This window comes from Ylistrum balloti, unplaced genomic scaffold (assembly GCF_031769215.1).
Source record: "Ylistrum balloti isolate Yb309-2 unplaced genomic scaffold, AGI_CSIRO_Ybal_v1 Utg370388, whole genome shotgun sequence".
In the NCBI taxonomy this organism is placed as follows: Eukaryota; Metazoa; Mollusca; class Bivalvia; order Pectinida; family Pectinidae; genus Ylistrum; species Ylistrum balloti.
Window position 1 is genome coordinate 40,088 of NW_026782269.1, and position 22,243 is coordinate 62,330.

The 22,243-nt window shown below is 35.6% G+C and overlaps 1 protein-coding gene across 1 annotated transcript; it reads left to right on the top strand.

The window, feature by feature from the left end:
- Positions 1-6,604: 6,604 nt before the first annotated feature.
- LOC132554249 (ankyrin repeat domain-containing protein SOWAHC-like) lies at positions 6,605-22,018 on the top strand. Its single transcript, XM_060218556.1, has 9 exons — positions 6,605-6,728; positions 11,863-11,924; positions 13,069-13,344; positions 15,791-15,949; positions 17,634-17,696; positions 18,272-18,373; positions 18,933-18,944; positions 21,282-21,371; positions 22,004-22,018. Exons 1-9 carry the CDS (start codon positions 6,605-6,607, stop codon positions 22,016-22,018), a joined length of 903 nt encoding a protein of 300 aa, XP_060074539.1.
- The last annotated feature ends 225 nt before the right edge of the window (positions 22,019-22,243 follow it).

Genomic DNA, 22,243 nt, shown 5'->3' on the forward strand with positions numbered 1-22,243 from the left:
TGATCCTTGTCTGAAGACATTTTTACACCTAATTCATACAAACAGATCTAGGCTTGTTCGATACAGAAGGAAACCCTAGCTACACATGACCGACTTTTTCAAAAGAAGAAATATTAGGTAATCATGGTTCAGTACTATAATCATTGAGATTTCCTATCAATCTCAGGTATACAGACCCCTCTCGTTTATACAGGATTCCTAAACTTCACACAAATCCATAGCATTTTATTGCCTGCTCATCCAGTTGTTCAACTAAATCTTTATCAAAGCAGCAGTATTATCAAATCAGGGTTACTGTCTTTTTGTGATAATAGTAATTGGATTTTAAAGACATCCAAAGAGCTTTCGACCAATCCTGGACGCCTTCTTCTAATAAACATTTATTCTCCAAGAACTTTTTATTCTTTCACACTCTATTCTAAACTCTAGAAACACATTCGTTTTCATGTTACAAGAACTCTCTTTTCAAAAATTTAGACAGCGGTATAAATAGATGGTTACAGGTTATACTTAAGCGTATTTCATGGAAATGACGTCAAAATCAAAGAAACATATTCTTCGAGATTGCATGGTTATTTTTTTTTAGATATCAGCATACCTAGACAACAGACTGTGCCAATCTCCTGGCTGACGTAGTTTCGTCATTATGTATATGGATGAATTTAATGTAGATGTGATAAAGTATGTCACAAAGAGCTGACCAAGTCCTTCAATTTCCGAAACTGGACGTGTTTAATGCTCGTTAGTGTGACTGGTGTTTGTTGTGTAACTGGTTTTAATTTCGGAATTTAGCATTTCTTACTGCGATTGGTTATCGAGTAAAGAAGAAAACACTTCGTCTTAAGGAACACCTGACCTTGTTGTCCTTGTACCTTTCCAGAGATGTCCATTAAAATCTTTCTTTTGTTCATATTTTGCTCTAGTTTTAAGAAATTTTGGTTTGAAGTAAGTTTATTTTTGACATGTCGGTATTTTCTCCGTTGATTCTGTTCTAGTTTGAAAAAAAAAGCGTGATAGTGTTATAGGACAGGCGACCGGTTAATTAATAGCTCTGTAATTTATTTTTTAATTCGTAAATTCTGTTTTTGGCAGGAATAGTGTCGTAATATGGTTATTACTCTTATTGAAAATGAAGGACAGTAGGACGATACCTTAAATGTTAGATATTACATAACTTTAAATGTATGATGTATCGTCTCCACTCTCCATTTTCCTGTCCTATATATCGTCACGGTTAGATGTATGATGGTGTCATCTCCACTCTCCATTTTCCCGTCCTATATATCGTCACGGTATCATCTCCACTCTCCATTTCCCTGTCCTATATATCGTCACGGTATCGTCTCCACTCTCCATTTCCCTGTCCTATATATCGTCACGGTATCATCATCACTCTCCATTTTCCTGTCCTATATATCGTCACGGTATCGTCTCCACTCTCCATTTTCCTGTCCTATATATCGTCACGGTATCGTCTCCACTCTCCATTTTCCTGTCCTATATATCGTCACGGTATCGTCTCCACTCTCCATTTTCCTGTCCTATATATCGTCACGGTATCGTCTCCACTCTCCATTTTCCCGTCCTATATATCGTCACGGTATCGTCTCCACTCTCCATTTTCCCGTCCTATATATCGTCACGGTATCGTCTCCACTCTCCATTTTCCCGTCCTATATATCGTCATGGTATCGTCTCCACTCTCCATTTTCCCGTCCTATATATCGTCATGGTATCGTCTCCACTCTCCATTTTCCCGTCCTATATATCGTCATGGTATCGTCTCCACTCTCCATTTTCCCGTCCTATATATTATCACAGTTAGATGGTATCATCTCCACTCTCCGTTTCCTGTCCTATATATTGTCACAGTTAGATGGTATCATCTCTACTCTCCGTTTCCTGTCCTATATACAATTAATGGTCCTATTATTTGGGTTGAAGGTTGCTGGTCTGATCTATCACGGTATCATCTCCTCTTTCTATTTCCGTCTGGTTCAATCTTGAACAATAACTTTGAGAAGAGTGATATCAGACTGTTTTTTTTTTGGCATTCTTTGACCATGGCTGTAACGTCCCTCGGCAATGTCCCTCCTTTCGTTGGTCTTTCTTGGAAGAATCCCAAAGGTTTTGACCAATGAAGGAGTGTCCATTAAATAAGAAAGGTCCTTTAGATATTTGAATTAGTCTGGGACGAAGTGCTTCTGTCATATCACCATTATATTCAGAATATCTTACGCGATAGATGATGCTTGTCACAGACGTACAATACGGTTAATTATACGTTCTTGTCCTTGTGTAACTGAGGTCATTACTTTTTTTCATTTCTATCACTTATGATCGTACCGGGAATCAGTTGTTTATTGTTATGCCACTCTACCGAGCGCGTGATAGATAAATCATTCCTAGCCTTGTTGACAGGAAGCGGACAGTCAGGTTTATACATCATAACATGTGTGTTGAATGTTGCTTCTTTTCTCTTATTTTTCTGTTTTCACGTTCCACCATTAAAAATCGACAATAAATTTTCCGATGATTTGTCACTGTATTACACGTGCTTCATTACTTGTTTTAGCAGTAAAGCCATAGAAACATGAGCTATGATGAGTGTGGCCAATGATGTTAGTTTGTTTTATTACGTAACAGATACAGGCGCCGTTTTAGTATCAGAGAAGTATAATGTTGTATTATACTAAGTTTCTCGAAAACACTGTTTACAAGTATAAAAATTACATATTGAGAACGTTCTTTGCATAAAAAATGAATTCTTAATATCAGAAAATGGACGGTGTTTTATTTTCTGTGCTCAAAAATTGAATTTCTTATTCTGATACGAGACACAAATTTTGAATTCATAGAAAAATGCAACTATTTTCTGGTTTCAAAAATTGCATTTTAATATCAAAAATTGAGAAAATTATTTTCTAATATAAAAAGATCGAAAATAGGAAATTTGTAGGAGAAATGGGTGACTACTTGTCAACAAGGCCGGCCCAGTTGCTCAAAGCATGGTTAAATGTAACCAATGATTAGAACTGTTGCTACTGAGAAAACCCAAATACTTTCAAAGGAAAACTAAGATTTAAATTACATGTTTATAAATCAGATGCATCACAACAAATCTACAGAGCTCTGTGAAATAACAATGAAGGTTTTCGATTTCGTTTAATTCAAAGCGAGAAAATACCAACAAGTCAACACAATATAATTCTAACTCAAATCCAAGAAAACTACGGCATAACGTGACCGAAGGAACGACTTACAAGGAGACTCCTTCACAAGGAGAATAAGACCAGGTGTTCCGAAGAGTAAGCACCTTCTGCTTCATCGACGCAACTCGCAATGTCAATCTTGATCAATCCAAGTAAATAATGTCAGGTTCTCAAACGAGAACAAGGTATACAACAACAGAACAAGGAAAAAACATGCAAACTAACGGGCATCAAACACGTCCAGCTTCATATCGTACAAAGAAATATACTATTTCTCGATGAGATCACTATGACGATCGTAAAACTTTCCCATACTTTTTAACCAGCATCATTTTGAGACCCTGTCCGTCAGTTGACTTCTTGCATGAAAATCGTGATAATGGGTACAGGCCCTTGAAAATCGAATCAACAAGTAACAGCAGCTAGGGTGCAGAGAGCGAAAGTGATCGTATCCCCTCGAGTATCGAGGATGCTCTGTCACTGAATATTCCAAAACATCCATGTCCGTTACTAATTCCTGAAACTTCGCTGCATGAGAAAAGTTCAAATGTCACTTCGACAAACGATCTGTAATCCTGTTCAACTCTCCTCAATGTGAACCGCCCGCAGTTCGAACTCATGCATGGTAGAGTAAAAAATTATTTCACGAAGGCGGATGTAGTTGAACATGGACTGCACAGATAACATCACTTGGACAAAGGCATTGGTGTCCCAATTGACGACAATCTTCTTGCCCCTACAGTCACTCCTCCTAACTTGATACACTACTACCGTGAACAGATCAAGGACATTGATACTCCAGTTCTGAATAACAATAAACCCTGGAACTCTGTGTGAAAGCCCTTTGAAGATACTCCAACAGCCTGACAGGCATACATCAGATGAGAACCCTCCATCTGGAACGGACCATTCTTCCATACACATCATGGAGACTCTGTTATACAAGACGAGAAACTCTCTCTACCACTGACAAGATCGCTCTTGACTTCAACTGGTACCTGAAGATCCATCTCTTTTCTTCTTGTTACTTTCCAGTCAGTTCAATAATCTGCTGATGACCGCCCGACTTTGTCGGACACAACTGGCAATAAACATCAATTTCCTCAGTAAGGACTGAATCTCGTGTAAGGAGGCCATCTTTTTGTGTAACCAAATCAAAACCAAGTTAAGGTCTCCTCAACTCTGAAAGGAGGAACCTCTAATGTCCAGGACTCTGTATAAAACAACACTCACAGAAAAATCATTCTGGTAGGGGGAGAAACAGCTTTTTTCTGAGACACTGCTAAAAAAACAATACTTTAAGACTGTCCCCAAAAATTCAAATACGGCGTGACTTTTGTTGCGCCCCCAAAATAGACCAGGTAATTCAGGTCATCATAGCCTGCTTGCGAACAGATAAAGGAGACACAAGCAAAGATGATTCCCTGTCATATGTAGGCAACAGATCCGGAGCCATTAGACAACACTCTGATATATGTAGACAGCAGATCTGAGGCCCATAGACAGCACTCTGACATATGTAGACAACAGATATGGGACCCATAGACAGCACTCTGACATATGTAGACAGCAGATCTGAGGCCCATATACAGCACTCTGACATATGTAGACAACAGATATGGGACCAATAGACAGCACTCTGACATATGTAGACAGCAGATCTGAGGCCCATAGACAGCACTCTGACATATGAAGACAACAGATATGGGACCAATAGACAGCACTCTGACATATGTAGACAGCAGATCTGAGGCCCATAGACAGCACTCTGACATATGTAGACAACAGATATGGGACCCATAGACAGCACCCTGTCAAAATAAATTATTCTTTTCCACAATTATCCCACCAGTTGCTTATCCCCGGATCTATGGGACTTTATCTGAAGGCTCTTTTTAAATTTGTAAATTAGAAGGGTAGGCAACCCCTCCCCCAGGACTGGTCAAAAGTTACTCACCAAGACATGTATGCGGTGTTGACTACCTATCTGACCGAGAATACGGATATACATGCGGGAGTTATTTATACATTTATTGTGACAAATTTTACTTTAGGGAAATTAAGCTAACCAAGCTTTAAGCAACTACAAGTAAACCCTCTATGGAATTTTAGTTTTACGCGCAACGGAACCACAGATTCGTGGAAAATACAAGAACCGTTATTTTATGTTGAATGTATGGCAACGGTAAACATAAGCTCGAATTAACTTGTATTTCAACAAAGAAAAACAAAGGAACACAGTCATGTAAACATACTTAAGATCATAGACCACAGTAGATAACGGTGAAAAATATCAATTATAGCAAAGCATCACAGTTTGACACTATCTGCTGACAACCGAAACCGATGCTATAGGTAGCTAAGTAAGGATGAAAGACGTGGGTTTTTTTTTAATGAAGACAGTTGATCATGCGGGATTCTTTTACAAACATTGGAGATACTGGGAAGTACACTAACTGACCTATAATTGGTTTTGTCCAGACCGGGGTCATTAGTCTTATATACTGATGTTACCTGAACAAACTTCCGGAAAGATGCAACTGTTAATAAAAAGTAATTAAAGGTCTTAAAGAACTGGAATGGCGGTGTGTACACAACATTTTAGGATTGTGCACGATATGTTGTCTACATCTGTGACTTTCCTTTCTAGAACTTTAAATAAAACCGCGGTAACATCGCTGTGCCCAATAGCGGAAAAAGAAAAACTGAAAGGATAATGAATATGGTCCCTAATAATGACGACACTTTCATGGTATCACAATTAATATTCATTTTTTATATTTTGTTGTCAGCAACATCACTAAAGTGATAATTAAAAGTTTCACAAACTACTTTTGATCAACATTTATTTCCCCCACAATAAAATATTATTATCACCTTTGGCTTTGGTTTGATGGTGAACCATAAGTCTTCTATAGGACCGTCACTACATCAGACTCTAAAATACTCTGATACAGACATTTTTTTTCAATTTGATAACTAAATTTCTCTTTTTCCTATAACTTTTCCAATTTTCTGTAGTTCTTTATTTTCAGTATTAATTAAAACCGTTGGTTTTCTAAAAAATAGCTAAGCTTCTAAGATTTCCATTCATGTATGGCAGCTTACTTGGTCTGTTTTGTCTTTGCTTCATAGAAGTAAGATCATCGCTTAATTTTTCGGGGGCCCAGTGCTTATATTATAGCTCTGTTTAAACACTCTTTATTAAAATGTGAGTGAGCGAGGGAGAGCGAGCGAGAGAGAGAGGGGGTGGGAGAGCGAGAGAAGAAATTCAACATGCGTGTATGGACCTACAAGGATATATTTCTTTCCCTAATCGAACGCCGCCTAACATGATCAACTACACGCTTGTTTCTGAATGAAGCGTTGTAGCGATAAGGACTATTTTGAAAATGGCAGCTTCCGGGTTTACATTGGAAGCTGTCAGAGAATTTATCGAACAACGGGGCAATAAAGTCACAAATCACGAACTCGTTACAAGATTCAAGGCCGATTTAAATGATCCACAATTCAAGGGTAAGTATCCAATTAATGAAAACATGATATTTCTAGCACGTAACCTTCCACGATTACACCTAATTGTCGAAGATATTTCGACTGGTCGTCCGATTTACACGTTAAGGTATAGATTAAAATAATTTCGATTTATGTATCATACATTGGGACAATTTGTAACCTAAGGATCGGAACTATTGAGACTGAGTATGGTTGCAGTAATTCCAGCAACAGGCATGAGATCGGATGAGATACTTCCTTAGGTTAGGCATATCAACCCTTCATGGGGCAATAGTCGGGTGTACCCAATGAAATGTCCTGGGTATCTTTAGCGCCAGACAGTTCATTAAACTGCTGCCTTTCCAGATGGAGTCCACCCTAAGAAGGACCTATAGACTTGGTTCGCAAGACAACTGAAGCTGGCATTGTTTTGTAAATAGCCATGTTATTTGACTAAACATTAAAAACAGTACTTTTCAGGGTCAGCATATTTCAAAAGTGCCATGTCATGCCCGAATACATATGCATTTAATATTAATTTCAATCAAATTTACTGAATAAAAACAAATTGAAATGGCCTAAATATGTACATACTCAAATTCAAATTAACTGAAGTACAATTTACCAGTTTTTCATAAAATCTTTATATCACTAATTGTCTTATAATTCATGATGAAAAATGGACATATATGCTATGTAATAGAGGTCATTTTGCCATCTCAATGCCTCCGCTAGGAATCGAACCCGGGACCCCTGGCTTACTAGTCTGACGCTCAACCAATCAAGCTAAAGAGAAGTTCTCTCTAGCCAAGTGGTATATTGCGGATAGCATTTTACCAGGGTTACATACTCCCCCTCCAGGAAATAACTCGTCCTCGAGTTTCCAGGGGTTACAGCGATGCTGATGGGGCATGACTAAGTACTATTCCCAGGTCCCTACATGGGCGCCAGCGTGGGAGAGGTCATTATTTATTTCAATGCTTCCGCTAGGAATCGAACACGGGACCCCTGGCTTACTAGTCTGACGCTCAACCAATCGAGCTAAAGAGAAGTTCTCTCTAGCCGAGTGGTATATTGCGGATAGTATTTTACCAGGGTTACATGCTATATATATGCCTAGATGTTTCTATGCTTGTAAAATGAAAATTACACTGAAACTGTAAAATTTCTCAAACATGTTTATTGAGGACACAAGATACACGTAGTTCCTAACAAACTTTTAACACATATATAATATATATTACATGTACAAATAACTACTTGAGAGGTGACAGGTGACACTCGAACTGTACTTATCATTTAGCTGTGGTCAGTGTCACCAGGTAGATTAGTTAATCTGTAACATATAGAGTTGGGTATGCCCTCAGTAATTGAGTATAGTGTTATCTGTGGACACTGCATCAACTTAAACAGCATATTTCAATACTCTGTGGTAAGTCAATCAGAACAATTTTTTGCATGTTACTAGACACTGTAGTAAAGTGTATAATACAAAAACAATATAAAAAAAATATATTGATTAATGAACTGCTGGGCACTTAATGTGTCTCACGCCACTCCCAGGACACTCAATCCTATTAAACTCCATGACAGTTCACTATACTGCATTATCATGTGTATACATTATCTTAAAATGTGGATTAAGATATTTTTCAGATGGTCACTCAGAATGATTTTTCACGTGGTGCTAGACATTGGTGTAAAGTATATAATACAAAAGGAATTATTAAATGTTATTACTTCTAACTTTGTGTTAAAATAACGTTTTATATCACTAAATTTGTTCTGTACCTAGTACAAAGTGTAGCCAGTGGCAGAATTTAGTGCAAATGTCAAAGATAGGCCTGAATTTACTTAAGTTCTATTTTTAGCTACAATATAAGCAGTTGATAAAAAAATGGGGGGGGTGATAAAATTTGTGATTTTCACAAAAAGTGACACAACATAATTAACAACCTTTTGTTTAAAAATGTGTGATAATGCATTGACACATTTTTTGTTTGGAAATGTTTAATAGAACTACTTAAAATGACCCTGCATTTGAGTGGCAACTAACTGATTATTCAAAGTGGTAACTATCCCTCAAGTGTAGGGCTATAACACATATGAAATGTTGTGCCCAGCCTGTAGATCAACACACTTTTGCTGTTACGACCAAGACTGAAGTACTGGTAAATCTGGCTGTATAGCAAATGTAAACAAATGAATCCTGCCTAGTCTTAATTATGGTGTGCATATCAAAATATGGATGGCAAATCTAGTGAGGCGGTGAATCAAACATAGGGCACCTTTTCCACTGAGTTGGTCGAACTTCATCTGCAATTTAGGTACTTGCATCCCTTTATACTCATCTTCTTTAATTTCACCAAACCTCCTTTGCATAGATAGATCATCTGGAGTGTGTGAATGATGCTAAAAAAGAGATTGAACATATATCTATGTACATACAGTAAAGTTGATGTACAGGAGAGGTGTTAGAATAGTTTGAGCTGATTTTGATTTTGAAGCTGTATGTGGTAGCACTCTCTACTATGGTCGCAGGGAGGACATTCCATTAGACTGTGATTTGGGTAAAGAAGGATGATTTGAAGGCGTAGTTTTTTGCAGCTATAGATCTGAAATTGAGGTTCTAATGGTGAGATGTAAAATTTCCTAATTTCATTATTAACTACACTGCATATCTTAATTGCTTCTCCCACACATTTCACATTCATAGCACAGTACGTTTTTTGCACAAAAACATCCTGCTGAAAGCACACCTGTGGCTTGCATCTTTATTTGTAGACATCACAATGAGTGAATGATGCCATATTGGATTGGCACACTATAGTGTGTTACTAAAATGTGTACATAGATACTGAAAAATTGCAAAAATGAAATTCCAAGAAATCATCTAAAATTGAGCAAATATGCAAAAAGTTTGAATTTCACTGACAACCAGAATGTTCCAGGCAACCAGCTTAGCCTACCAAGTTGAAGTGTGTTGTGGTTTTTCCTAATAGATTCAGGCAACCAGCTGTAGCCTAAAATGATGTGTGTTATCAGTTAGGTTTCAGGCAACAAACTGTGGCCTACTAAGTTGATGTGTGTGTTGTTCTATCAGCGAAGTTTTAGGCAACCAGCTATAGCCTACCAAGTTGATATGTGTTGTGTTTTTTAAAAATAGATTTCAGGCAACCAGATGTAGCCTAAGATGATGTGTGTTGTTAGCAAGGTTTCAGGCAACCAGCTGTGGCCTACCAAATTCAGACAACCAGATGTAGAAGAAAGTAGAATATACTGTTTGGTGACCTGGCTTCAGGAGTTGCTTCTCTTCTTTTTTCGATTTACAGTGTACATGTATTTTTTTTTTAAATAGGTTACATTCACCTTAATCCCCTTTCAAGATTACAGAGGTCAGATGTTTGAAAATCTTCAAACAACTTCTCAATAGAATGAAATGCCTAAAGTACTGATATTTTAACTGTATCATGCTGGCTGTGAAGGGATACAAAGTTGATGCAAATGTATGACCTTGACCTGCTTTCATGTCACTGAGGTTTTCCATAACTGCATCCCACATTTTAATTCATTCAAACAATGGCACACTTCAGAATCTACATATCTACATAACATTTTTCTAATTATCAGATATATGAAAGTTATGAGATTTACTGAAGTATGGGGCTAGTACACCTCCACATCTAGCTTTAGACATTTCTTATTACCACTTTGGATGTTCCTTAATCACCTCATATGTTTAACGTTTAGGCCCTTAGCATCACTGACAAGGCCTAGGAGAATAAAACAGCTGTAGCATGCAGTTTAATTTATTGATTGGCTGTACTATATCTAACTCTAAATTTGTATTGCCTGGTAAATGGTGTTATTCACTTGTGTGTCGTTTGTACAATCTGTATTGATATATGACTTCTAAAAAAAGCATAAATGACCTTTACATAGGTTTTTGTTCCACTTAGGAAACAAAGTCAACATGTAATTCAACCATAATCATTATTAACAGTGTTAAAAGGCTTTGTGGAGCTCATTCTAGACATGAACTGATAGAGGCACTACATACAACACTGAACAGGATCTGTTTGCAAATATGTTTCTCGGAACAAAATATCAAAATTACAATTTGTATATGGTGCTCTTCAGTTTCAAACCCACAAAGGAATAAGCTTGTTTGGATAGCTGTCTTCACCAGAAGTCATTTTGGAAACTTGCTGTGAACACACACTGTAGAGCAATAATTTGTTCATGGTAGCAACATAACTTTGCAAATGTCAATTGCTCTACTATCTGACGTCAATACACAAAACGTGTGCATTTCAGAAAAGCTCTGTGGGTTTATATCTCCTACCACATATTCTCATTTATCTTAATAATGTGTGATACTAATTAGGTCTTATACATTCTGCAGAAAAAAGTTAAAAAAATATATTTCCTATTCCCAATGGCTTTCCCTTCATGCCAGTGTCAGGCAAAAGTAACAGATAAGCAGAAGAAAGAGAACTAAACAAGCATTGTCATTTTGATTGTCCACACGTTACTCTAGTTAAACGCTGCTGTTTGTTAGCTATAAATACCTTGTCAAGAGAGAATTTCTCTCTGGATTAATCAGAAAAGCAATATTCTAGTGAGTCAGGAGTTCTGGATCTGATTTCTAGCCGGGATGTAGAAAAATAATGGCTGTTTCATTGGTGCTCAGTATTGTTCATGTAAGAGAAAAAACTGACAAAAACACTCAACCTTGTTTTGTCTGTTCACTTAACAAGTTTTGTTGCTTGTTGCATATTCTTCCAATTTTTCAGTGTGAAGTATTTTGTTCAAGTGAGATATTTCATAGATCTCTCAACAGATTTATTTCATATTTATACCATAGTATCACAACATTAAGGTTTACAGCTTCTAAGATTTTGATAGTCATCAGTCAAAGTTAGAGTCAAAAGTCACATGATCACTTTACTTTTATCAAGGGACAGTACTTTTACATTTGTGATAGTGAAGAGTCATGTGAATGAAGGCTGTTCTTGTAAATGTGATTACCATTTCTTCATGAAGGATTTTCAATTTTCTAAATACAAATAAGCTAAAACAATTAGCTATACCAGGTACATATATTCAAAATGGTATTTGCAGATACCTTTGATAGTGTTTATTTCTATTTCAGGTAAAAATCGAGAAAATTTCAAGGATTTTGTAAATACTCTAGCAACTATCAAAGTAGATGAGGTAAGTACCTTTTTCATATTTCAGTGAATCTTGTAGTATATTTTACTAGGTATTGCGTCTATCAGGGGCCTGTCAGTAGAGGATGTAACACTTGTGTCTATCAGGGGCCTGTCAGTAGAGGATGTAACATTTGTGTCTATCAGGGGCCTGTCAGTAGAGAATGTAACATTTGTGTCTATCAGGGGCCTGTCAGTAGAGAATGTAACATTTGTGTCTATCAGGGGCCTGTCAGTAGAGAATGTAACATTTGTGTCTATCAGGGGCCTGTCAGTAGAGGATGTAACACTTGTGTCTATCAGGGGCCTGTCAGTAGAGAATGTAACATTTGTGTCTATCAGGGGCCTGTCAGTAGAGAATGTAACATTTGTGTCTATCAGGGGCCTGTCAGTATAGGATGTAACACTTGTGTCTATCAGGGGCCTGTCAGTAGAGTCTATCAGGGGCCTGTCAGTAGAGAATGTAACATTTGTGTCTATCAGGGGCCTGTCAGTATAGGATGTAACACTTGTGTCTATCAGGGGCCTATCAGTATAGGATATAACCTCTGCCTTTGTTGGTATCAGAGTAACTTGTTAGTATACATTTGACTCTTTATGATTGTGATTGATATTTCACATCTAACCTGAATTTTCAACAATAAGCCCACGCTGATAATAAGTCCACTTACTGCAGATCAGTCATGTTATTCTACTTATGTCCTGTAATAAGGCAACACCCTGATTTTAAGAGTTAATATGTTGATCACCTGGCTTCATTCTTGTCATGCCACAGATAAATGGCATTCATAGCAGTGTGTTTGCCACTGTTTTTGTTTTCTTTTTTTTAAATCATGAAATCTTCATAATGGATGTCACAATGACATTTTAATTTTCTTTCTTTTACATTTGGTTTGTATATTGTGACAAAAAGATCTGTTTTATACATTATCTATGTTCATAACATTATTTTCATGATTAGCCTTACTTCTCTTATACATTTTTTTCATGTTAATATCATCCCAATCAGGTTAAACTAAAATGAATTATGGAAGATTCAGGTCTACGTTTGATGTTTTGACCCAGGTTAGTAATACCTGGTTTGAGCCAAACTTTCATAACAAACAAAAAAAATGTCACTTATACTGATGTTTCCATTTCTTCATCAGAGAGGTGAAAAGGTTTTGGTGCTGAAGAAGAAATTTCGATCCGATGCTAAGGAACAGGGTCAGAAGGTCAATGACAACCAGGACCCACGAAATGATATCCGTGCTCACTCTGAGCCTCCAGCAAACCCAGGGGGTTCAGATCAAGTTGATGGAGGTGGCATGTCTAAAGTACGCAGTGAGACAAATATCACTTCAAGGGAGACAACTCCAGAAATGTCCATGACTAGTAGCGCCAGTATGGGAACAATATCTGTATCATCAGCAGCATCGTCCACGGTAAGTATAAACACTTACAGGACTTTGGTCGGAGTATCTTTGGTTATAGAGCATCAGGTAAAATATTCAACCTTCATTCCAACAGTACACATATCAAAAGTAAAAATCATGTCTACAAAATTTCTTATCATACTATCCACATTCCCTGGACAACATATATATACATGTATATAAAAAGCTCTGACTATCCAATGATATATCTGTGATGACCTGTAAAATATTCAGCCTTGTTTTGTGGTTGTTTGTTAGACAAGGACCTCAAGGACCTCCTCATCCTTATTCCAAACTTGTGCATTTCAGCACATACCCATTTCAAGAACTCTGACATCGCTTAAAGCAGGAACAAAAACCTTCTGTTGGTTCCTTTTAATTTTTACTATTGTACTGTTTGTACTATTTGTACTATGATAAAGGCAAAATGGGGTTCATCTGTTAAGGCCTTTTTACTTTTTAAATAGAGTTCAACTGGTTTTTTCACTTTTACTGTGACTCCAACATACACCTGAATCTTCCTTTTAAAGATAAATGACTGCCACTGTACAGATTTATATCAAATAACCATGTGTTATGTGTTCAAAGTTTAAACACTGACATTGTTTCATGTTGCATATAGTCAGTATGCAGTGCATGTTCATGTTTTAAAGCATGTTTCATGACAATGTTTGTTTTTAGATTCACACTTTTACATATGGAAATTGTTGTGAGGTTTATGTCACCTAAAGTCCTGACTAGATAGTTGTGATTCTATTGTAGAAACATACCAGTAGTTGTGTACTTGTCAATATGAGTGAAAGTCTTTTAAGTCTGTTTTGATCTTTAAAACATCCTCAATGTTTGACTGATACCAATAAATACAACTGTAGACATACAAACCTGTCTATATCTATTGTGCTGTGCTAACAATCTTGGTTCACAAAGTTCTTTATTGAAATTTCAAAATTAATTCTGTCAATAACTTGTTATCTATTATTTTTTTATTCATCATATCTATAAATAGATGATTTAGAATCATCAAAACAACTTAGATTTGACTTCTTTGGATATTAAACCCTTGAAGGGAATATCTTCCTTTTATTGATGAAAACCTGTATACATTACCCTTGTCCGGTACCAAAACATCTAAACCTGTTTCTTTTTAATTTTCGACATTGATCAATGCACAACTTACCAGACATTCTGCACCTATAATATAGCACAACATTTACAACACGTAATTATTATTGTATGTTAATACACTGTGTAAGTCTGGTTTGTATATAATTTGCTTATTGGGGCAAGTTTAGGGCTTTTTCCGCTGGGAGAGAACATATATAAAGAAGCTGGTGTGTATAGCTTACCAGTATATAATCCAACATTGTATATATGGTACATTTTGTATTCCCATTAAAATTGCAGTTTTTACATAATCAAGGGTGAATAATACAGAAAACGACTAATTACAAGGTACTTCTCATTATGTTTTTAATTCTATAGGTAAATAGATAAACACTGCCCCTTTACTTACGATTGTTCTCATCATTTCAGCATTCATGTGAACCTTGTTTGAAGGGTATGTTTACATGAGATTATTATGTAGGGGAATTAGAACACAGTATACAGGGATGATACACTTTATAGTGGGAGGAATGGTATACTGTATACAGGGATAGAATACTGTATACAGGGATGGTATACTGTATAGTGGGAGGAATGGTATACTGTATACAGGGATGGTATACTGTATAGTGGGAGGAATGGTATACTGTATACAGGGATGGTATACTGTATAGTGGGAGGAATGGTATACTGTATACAGGGATGGTATACTGTATACAGGGATGGTATACTGTATAGTGGGAGGAATGGTATACTGTATACAGGGATGGTATACTGTATAGTGGGAGGAATGGTATACTGTATACAGGGATGGTATACTGTATAGTGGGAGGACTGTATGGTATACTGTATACAGGGTATAGTGGGAGAATGGTATACTGTATACAGGGATGGTATACTGTATAGTGGGAGGAATGGTATACTGTATACAGGGATGGTATACTGTATAGTGGGAGGAATGGTATACTGTATACAGGGATAGAATACTGTATACAGGGATGGTATACTGTATAGTGGGAGGAATGGTATACTGTATATAGGGATAGTACACTGTATTTATCGTTAACAATTCAAGTTAAGGAGAACGTCTTGAAGGGAAATATATGGGACAAGCTGTTTTTCCATCACAACTTCTAATGAAACATCAACTTGTACCATCAGATGTGATGAGTTGATCATGATAAGAACCTGTATCTACTTACCTGCCTGACCACTTGTTTATCATACTTAATATTTGTGTGAAATCCTAGAAATTTGCATGCTCCAGATATCATATTTGGATATGTCATCTGATATTGTATGGTGATCATTGATGACCTTTGGGCGGTTTTGTACCCGTTTGACCTTGCAGGTGTCCAGGGGTTCCCAGCAGTCCATTGCCTCCAGTACAGACTTGGATGATGTCAATGCCTCAATCATAAGTGTCAAGGACCGTGCCAAACATTTGAATCGCATGGAGACAGAGTCTGAATTACAACGAGTCAGCCATCATAAAAAGAAAGACATAAGAGTCAGTTTTATACTAACTGGGGTTTTATCAGAATTTAGAGTTCATCTAAGTAGAACAAAAAATATTGTAATCATACTTACTATAATCCTTTCAGAAGATCTCTGACTATTTGTACCAAAGAACTTGTAAATTGCTATATTTTTACCAAAGGAATGAAAAAAAGAACTGTTGCTGAGTAGGATAAAAAAAAATCTTGATAAATCAGGTTTAAAATCTACATTTGACTTCATTACATTTTGACAATTTACAGTAATGTGATTCATTACTAAGATATGGAGAGAAATTTGTTTATAAACATATAGATGTATGTTACATTACTTTGATGTTTAGGTCTACTCCCAAGTATTATACAAGTACATGGTCTTTGATAATAGTGACTTTGACTCAATAACCTGTCAGAAAGATGTAGAAACGTACTGGTGACAGTCCTGTAGTTATCAATAGATAGGTAAAGTTGTCAAAGGTTTCAACATAAATTAGGTAACTTACATAACAGCATGTAGGTTTCACTGCCAGAGACTTGATGATGACAGTGATATTTTAAAACATCTTGTAAGTATTTTACAGGAACAAGCATGATTTAATGAAATTGTTTAGGTATAACAACAAAACACATTGTTTGCTTCTTCTTGCTAACTTTAATCAAAGTTCCTTGTTTTGCAAAATAACTGCTGCATACAATTGCTTCATTATGATTATAGTTAACATCACAGAACTGGAATCACATTTTTGTTTAAACATTCTCAGTTCCTAGTCTAATAATATGATACAGGGTATCGCTGAAGATTAACCTGAGCAGGTTATGCATGGGGAACTGCATGAAGTATTTTACCCTTTGTTGTGATATCAGCAAACTTTCTAACATGTGATGGTAGATAGTATTATATATGCCTCTTTACCTAATTTTCTGGTTGGATAATTGATTTATAAATTTAATTATTAAGGTGTCTTCTGTGCCATGATTCCGATTCAGACTATCCATGAAAAAACAGGATCTTTGAATTGGTCATCAGCTTATTATAAATATTAATAGTCTCTAGGTATAGTTCTGGTATACAATAGCCTTTATTTACAATTCCAGAGATATTTATAAATGATAATAAATGTCATGTACAAGTAGTTTCTTGGGAATTCCTTTATGAAAAAAATTTATATATCTACTCTCATTTTTTTTTTTTAAACTGTTGTTGAAAAAGATGCATTTCTATATTTCTATACTCAAACAGATCTATGTTTATCAGAAAACAACGTTGTATCCCCGAGACTGAAACACAGATTTAAGCCAAAACTTGTTCATAACATTTTACATGTACTTTTAGTTAGTACAAAGTGATATCCTTATGCATGGCCAATTTTTAAAATTTTCATTGCTTTTCTATAGAGTTCTAGGTTGAGACACAAAATCTTAAGATCTTTGTATAGTTTACTTACAAAATTAGTTTTTCAGGGTCTAATAATTTATAATATTATGAATGAAGTAAGTCAGGTTTTATATGAAATATTTGATTCTTTTTTTTTTTTTTAATTTTTGGATGGGAATACTTGTATACTAACAAAAGACTGGAGCTTTGTTTCTGTTTTTTGTTATAAGCATGCTTTAACTAAATTAATCAGTTTACTAAATTAAGAAAGTGTTTGTTTTTTTCATTTGTATTGATTTTGCTTTAACAACTATAAATTTCAGTCACGTGATCGAGAACGAGATGTTGATGAGGACTCCCACTCCTCAGGATCTGCCTATACTTTGGTATGTATGTCAACATGGTAATTACCTCCCTTTTAAACTGTATGCTGGAATGGAAACTCCATTACAGAAGTTGTTACTTCCCTTTGTTTGTATCTAAAACTTAAATACCTGGGTACATGTATATTATAAAAAAAAGTTAGTACAATTCATATATCTGTGAGCTGTTATCTATACATTAAGGAAAGGAGAATGTTTATCTCTTTTTCATTTGGTATTTGATGATTTTGCATGATTTAGAAAATTATGGAGAAGTTTTTCAATGGTAGTAGTGATCTCATTGAGAAATATTCTGTTTATTTGTGTGATACAAGACATGTGTGATGCTCATTAGTTTGCCTGTTTATCCCATTGTTATATACCGTGTTCTCATTTGAGAATGTGACATTACTTACATGGATTGACAAAGATTTTCATGGCGGGTCTTGTCAATGAAGCAAAATATGCTTGCTCTTCTGGAACATCTGGGTTTAGTCTCCTGCTACTTTTTTAAGAGTCTTTGTGTAAATATTTCTTTTGTCCATATTTTACCTCCTTTTTAATTAATTTTATATTGGGTTATGATTGTGTTCACATAGTTGGAACCTCATGAGCGTGAGTGGTTGGTAGTTTGTGCCTCCGGAGATTATCATCCCATGCACAAACTCCTCTCCAAGAATCCTGACTTGGTGAGAGTGAGGGTAAGTATTTTACATGCTGTAGTATTAGTGTGTAGGATTGTGTGTGGAGGCATTCTGTAAATTAGTTGGAGATAAGATTAGTGTTTATGCTAAAGTTTTAAATGCTACTAAAAACTATTTCAGCCACATTACATGAACTTACATGGATAAACATACCTACATCCCTGTAAATAACTGCCATTTATCTAGCATGACGATTGGGATAAGATAAATTTGTCATGGTCACACTACCTAAACAAGAACGATATTAACAACAAAATAAGGACCAGGATTTTTTGTGGGTTTATTAGGTGCTGGTTTATCTGAAACTGACAGACATTTGCATGCCCTGAGATTTTTTGTGATTGATGAACTGCATTTGATTGCCCAGAATCAGCCTGCCATAGTTTGTGTTTTGATTTAATATCAATTTTAATGAAAACATTTGACCGTAAATAGGTGAATTATCACAACATTAGAGCTTGTGATTATGGTCAGCTTTAGATGACCGTGTTTAAACATCAGGTAATTTAATGTCTGTTTTCTTTCTTTTTTCCCTGTTTCCTGTTCCATCTGAAAGGACTTCACAAATGTAAGTACTGTCTCTTTACCCCCCAACTGTTGATGGATTACCTCCCCAAGTAACAAACATTAGCTGTCACTATAACGTCTTAATCTTAACGTGTACTGAAACAACAAAGTTATATGTTTAAAGAGTTATTTCTGAAAGTTTTGGTTATACCTAGTTGTGTAAACCCTTTCTAGGAACTAGAATTAAAGTCTATACTTCCATGGTGCCTGCTTCACCTCCTCTTTGATGTAGAGTAATGTCTTAAGATAAGTGAAGTGCTGCTTACGCCTTCCTAGGACTGTCCAAGATTATAACACGTATGGTTTGAGATTGTTACAGCGAAAATGGTACTGAAAATAAAATAAGACATAAAGAGATTGGTGTCTTTTTACTGGATACTAGTGTGAATACTCTAAATTTAATCTCCTTCTTTTATTTCTAATATTTTCTCTTGATTCTCTTTTTCATGTCCTACCTCTCCAGGGCGTAAGTATAACACAGAATGTGATGCTGGCTAATGCCTGTAGTTGGTAAACAGGAGATTTATATGATAAGTCATTGCTTAGTAATGTTTTCTTCAGAGGTAATGTATTACTAGTTCACTGTACAAAAAATATTTATTGTATCTGTTAAAAATTTTGATGATATATTTCTCATATTCTGACGGTGTTACCACATACTGTCAATATATATATCTTTGTGGTGAACATATTTTAGCACTTTCAACACTCAAAATATTGTAATAAGATATTATTGCTTTCATTGCAGTTTCTGTCTGTTGAATATATAACAATTATTGCGGATGTATAAATTTATCGTTGTACCTATTTACCATAAGTTGATACTATTTTATTGTTTACAGTCTCTATATAAGGAGTCTTAATTGATATAAACAATTAGATATAGTAAATATAAATACTTTTCATGGTAAAAAATTACTGCCTGTTTTTGTGTGGATGATTTTTTAAAGGAATATTTATCATGTTATTGTTTCCCTGTCTTGTTGCGGCTGCTGCACTGGTTGGATCCTTCCTCATTAGTATGTAAGTACAGCTGGATGTGTGGTGATTTCATATAGGTGATAATTCTGTGTTTATGTTCTTGATTTTGATATCATGAATTATCTGTATACTGACCAACTGACTGAACGTTGTCATGTTAATGATGACCTGTACAAATGTTGTCATGTTGATGATGACCTATACAAATGTTGTCATGTTCATGATGACCTGTACAAATGTTGTCATGTTCATGATGACCTATACAAATGTTGTCATGTTCATGATGACCTGTACAAATGTTGTCATGTTAATGATGACCTATACAAATGTTGTCATGTTAATGATGACCTGTACAAATGTTGTCATGTTAATGATGACCTATACGAATGTTGTCATGTTAATGATGACCTATACAAATGTTGTCATGTTAATGATGACCTATACAAATGTTGTCATGTTAATGATGACCTATACGAATGTTGTCATGTTAATGATGACCTATACAAATGTTGTCATGTTAATGATGACCTATACAAATGTTGTCATGTTAATGATGACCTATACGAATGTTGTCATGTTAATGATGACCTTTACGAATGTTGTCATGTTAATGATGACCTGTACGAATGTTGTCAAGTTAATGATGACCTATACAAATGTTGTCATGTTCATGATGACCTGTACAAATGTTGTCATGTTCATGATGACGTATACAAATGTTGTCATGTTCATGATGACCTATACGAATGTTGTCATGTTCATGATTGTCATGTTCATGTTAATGATGACCTATACAAATGTTGTCATGTTAATGATGACCTATACAAATGTTGTCATGTTAATGATGACCTATACAAATGTTGTCATGTTAATGATGACCTGTACAAATGTTGTCATGTTAATGATGACCTGACCTGTACAAATGTTGTCATGTTAATGATGACCTATACAAATGTTGTCATGTTAATGATGACCTATACGAATGTTGTCATGTTAATGATGACCTGTACGAATGTTGTCATGTTAATGATGACCTATACAAATGTTGTCATGTTAATGATGACCTGTACAAATGTTGTCATGTTAATGATGAGGTATACAAATGTTGTCATGTTCATGATGACCTGTACAAATCACAAGAAACCATCGGAATCATCAAACATTTCATTGCCATTTTCTGGAATTTGGAAATTCAAAGTTAAGTCTTAAAACATAAAATAGTTCTGAATTTTATTTACAAAAATGTGATGATTATATCGTAGAAGTGATTAAAAGACACTGCTGATTTTTTAGGGCTATGATATTTGATCACCATGCGTCAGTGACTGTTAACCGATGTGTGTAATTGTGTTGACAGACAGCTGTACATTGGGCTGCTAAACATGGTAACCCTGAGGTTCTGAAGCTTGTGTTGGGCAAGACAAACATTGACATCAACAAGAGAACGGTAAATATCTCCTTAATCTTCTGTCCTTTTCTTACACTGGTTGGTTGACAGGTTTTCCATCTGTTCTGGCAACACATTCTTTCACAGATATTCTTATTTTATATCTCTTTCTTTGGTGACCTCACAAAGCTATGATGTTACCATAGAAACAATTGAAACCTTCAGCCAATCACAGTTCTTTTAGGTCATATTACACATGTGAAATTACAATTATGGAATAAGTCTTATTATACTTATAACAGGGTAGTTACATGATAACTTTATTTTGTAATAACTAGATAATGTATAGTATTTTACAACTGACTTCTGTATTGAATTTTGTCTCCACACTGATAATACATTTAATGATTCCTTTCTTTCCATGATCACCTGGATATGCAGAATGTAAGTATAATCTACACACTTTTCTGGCAAACTAGCTATCATTTATATACTTTTTTAGTGGAAGGAAGGTATCTCAGCTGAACAGACATGTTGCTGTCGGTTAATGTCATGAGTTATTCTGGTGTTGCATTTTTCCTAGGAGTTACTTCCCTTTAATAGTTCCTGCTTACTTTTGTATTTATGAGTACTTGTGCATAATATGGTTAATTTATGATTCTAAGTAATAAATTTCTGATTTTTATTGTCAGGATACAGTCGAGTAATGAAGCATGGATGCTTGTTTTTGACTGACCCAACACATATAACCTTAAGATATCAGGGTTTTAAACTGTGATACTTCAGCCTTACAAATATATGTCAATACGCCCAGCATGTATTTATGTCTGTTTTGTTCTTTTTCCATATGATGATCTTGTTGATGTCTGATCACTTGGCTGTCATGGTTACCATCACTAGGGGGTGAGTCTACACTGTATATATGATATTTG

Excerpts from the sequence above, each read along its gene's own strand:
- LOC132554249 (XM_060218556.1), top strand. The coding sequence starts at position 6,605 with ATGGCAGCTTCCGGGTTTACATTGGAAGCTGTCAGAGAATTTATCGAA. Across the intron at positions 15,950-17,633 it reads ATAAAAAGAAAGACATAAGA|TCACGTGATCGAGAACGAGA; the intron begins GTCAGTTTTATA and ends TATAAATTTCAG. Across the intron at positions 17,697-18,271 it reads CAGGATCTGCCTATACTTTG|TTGGAACCTCATGAGCGTGA; the intron begins GTATGTATGTCA and ends GTGTTCACATAG.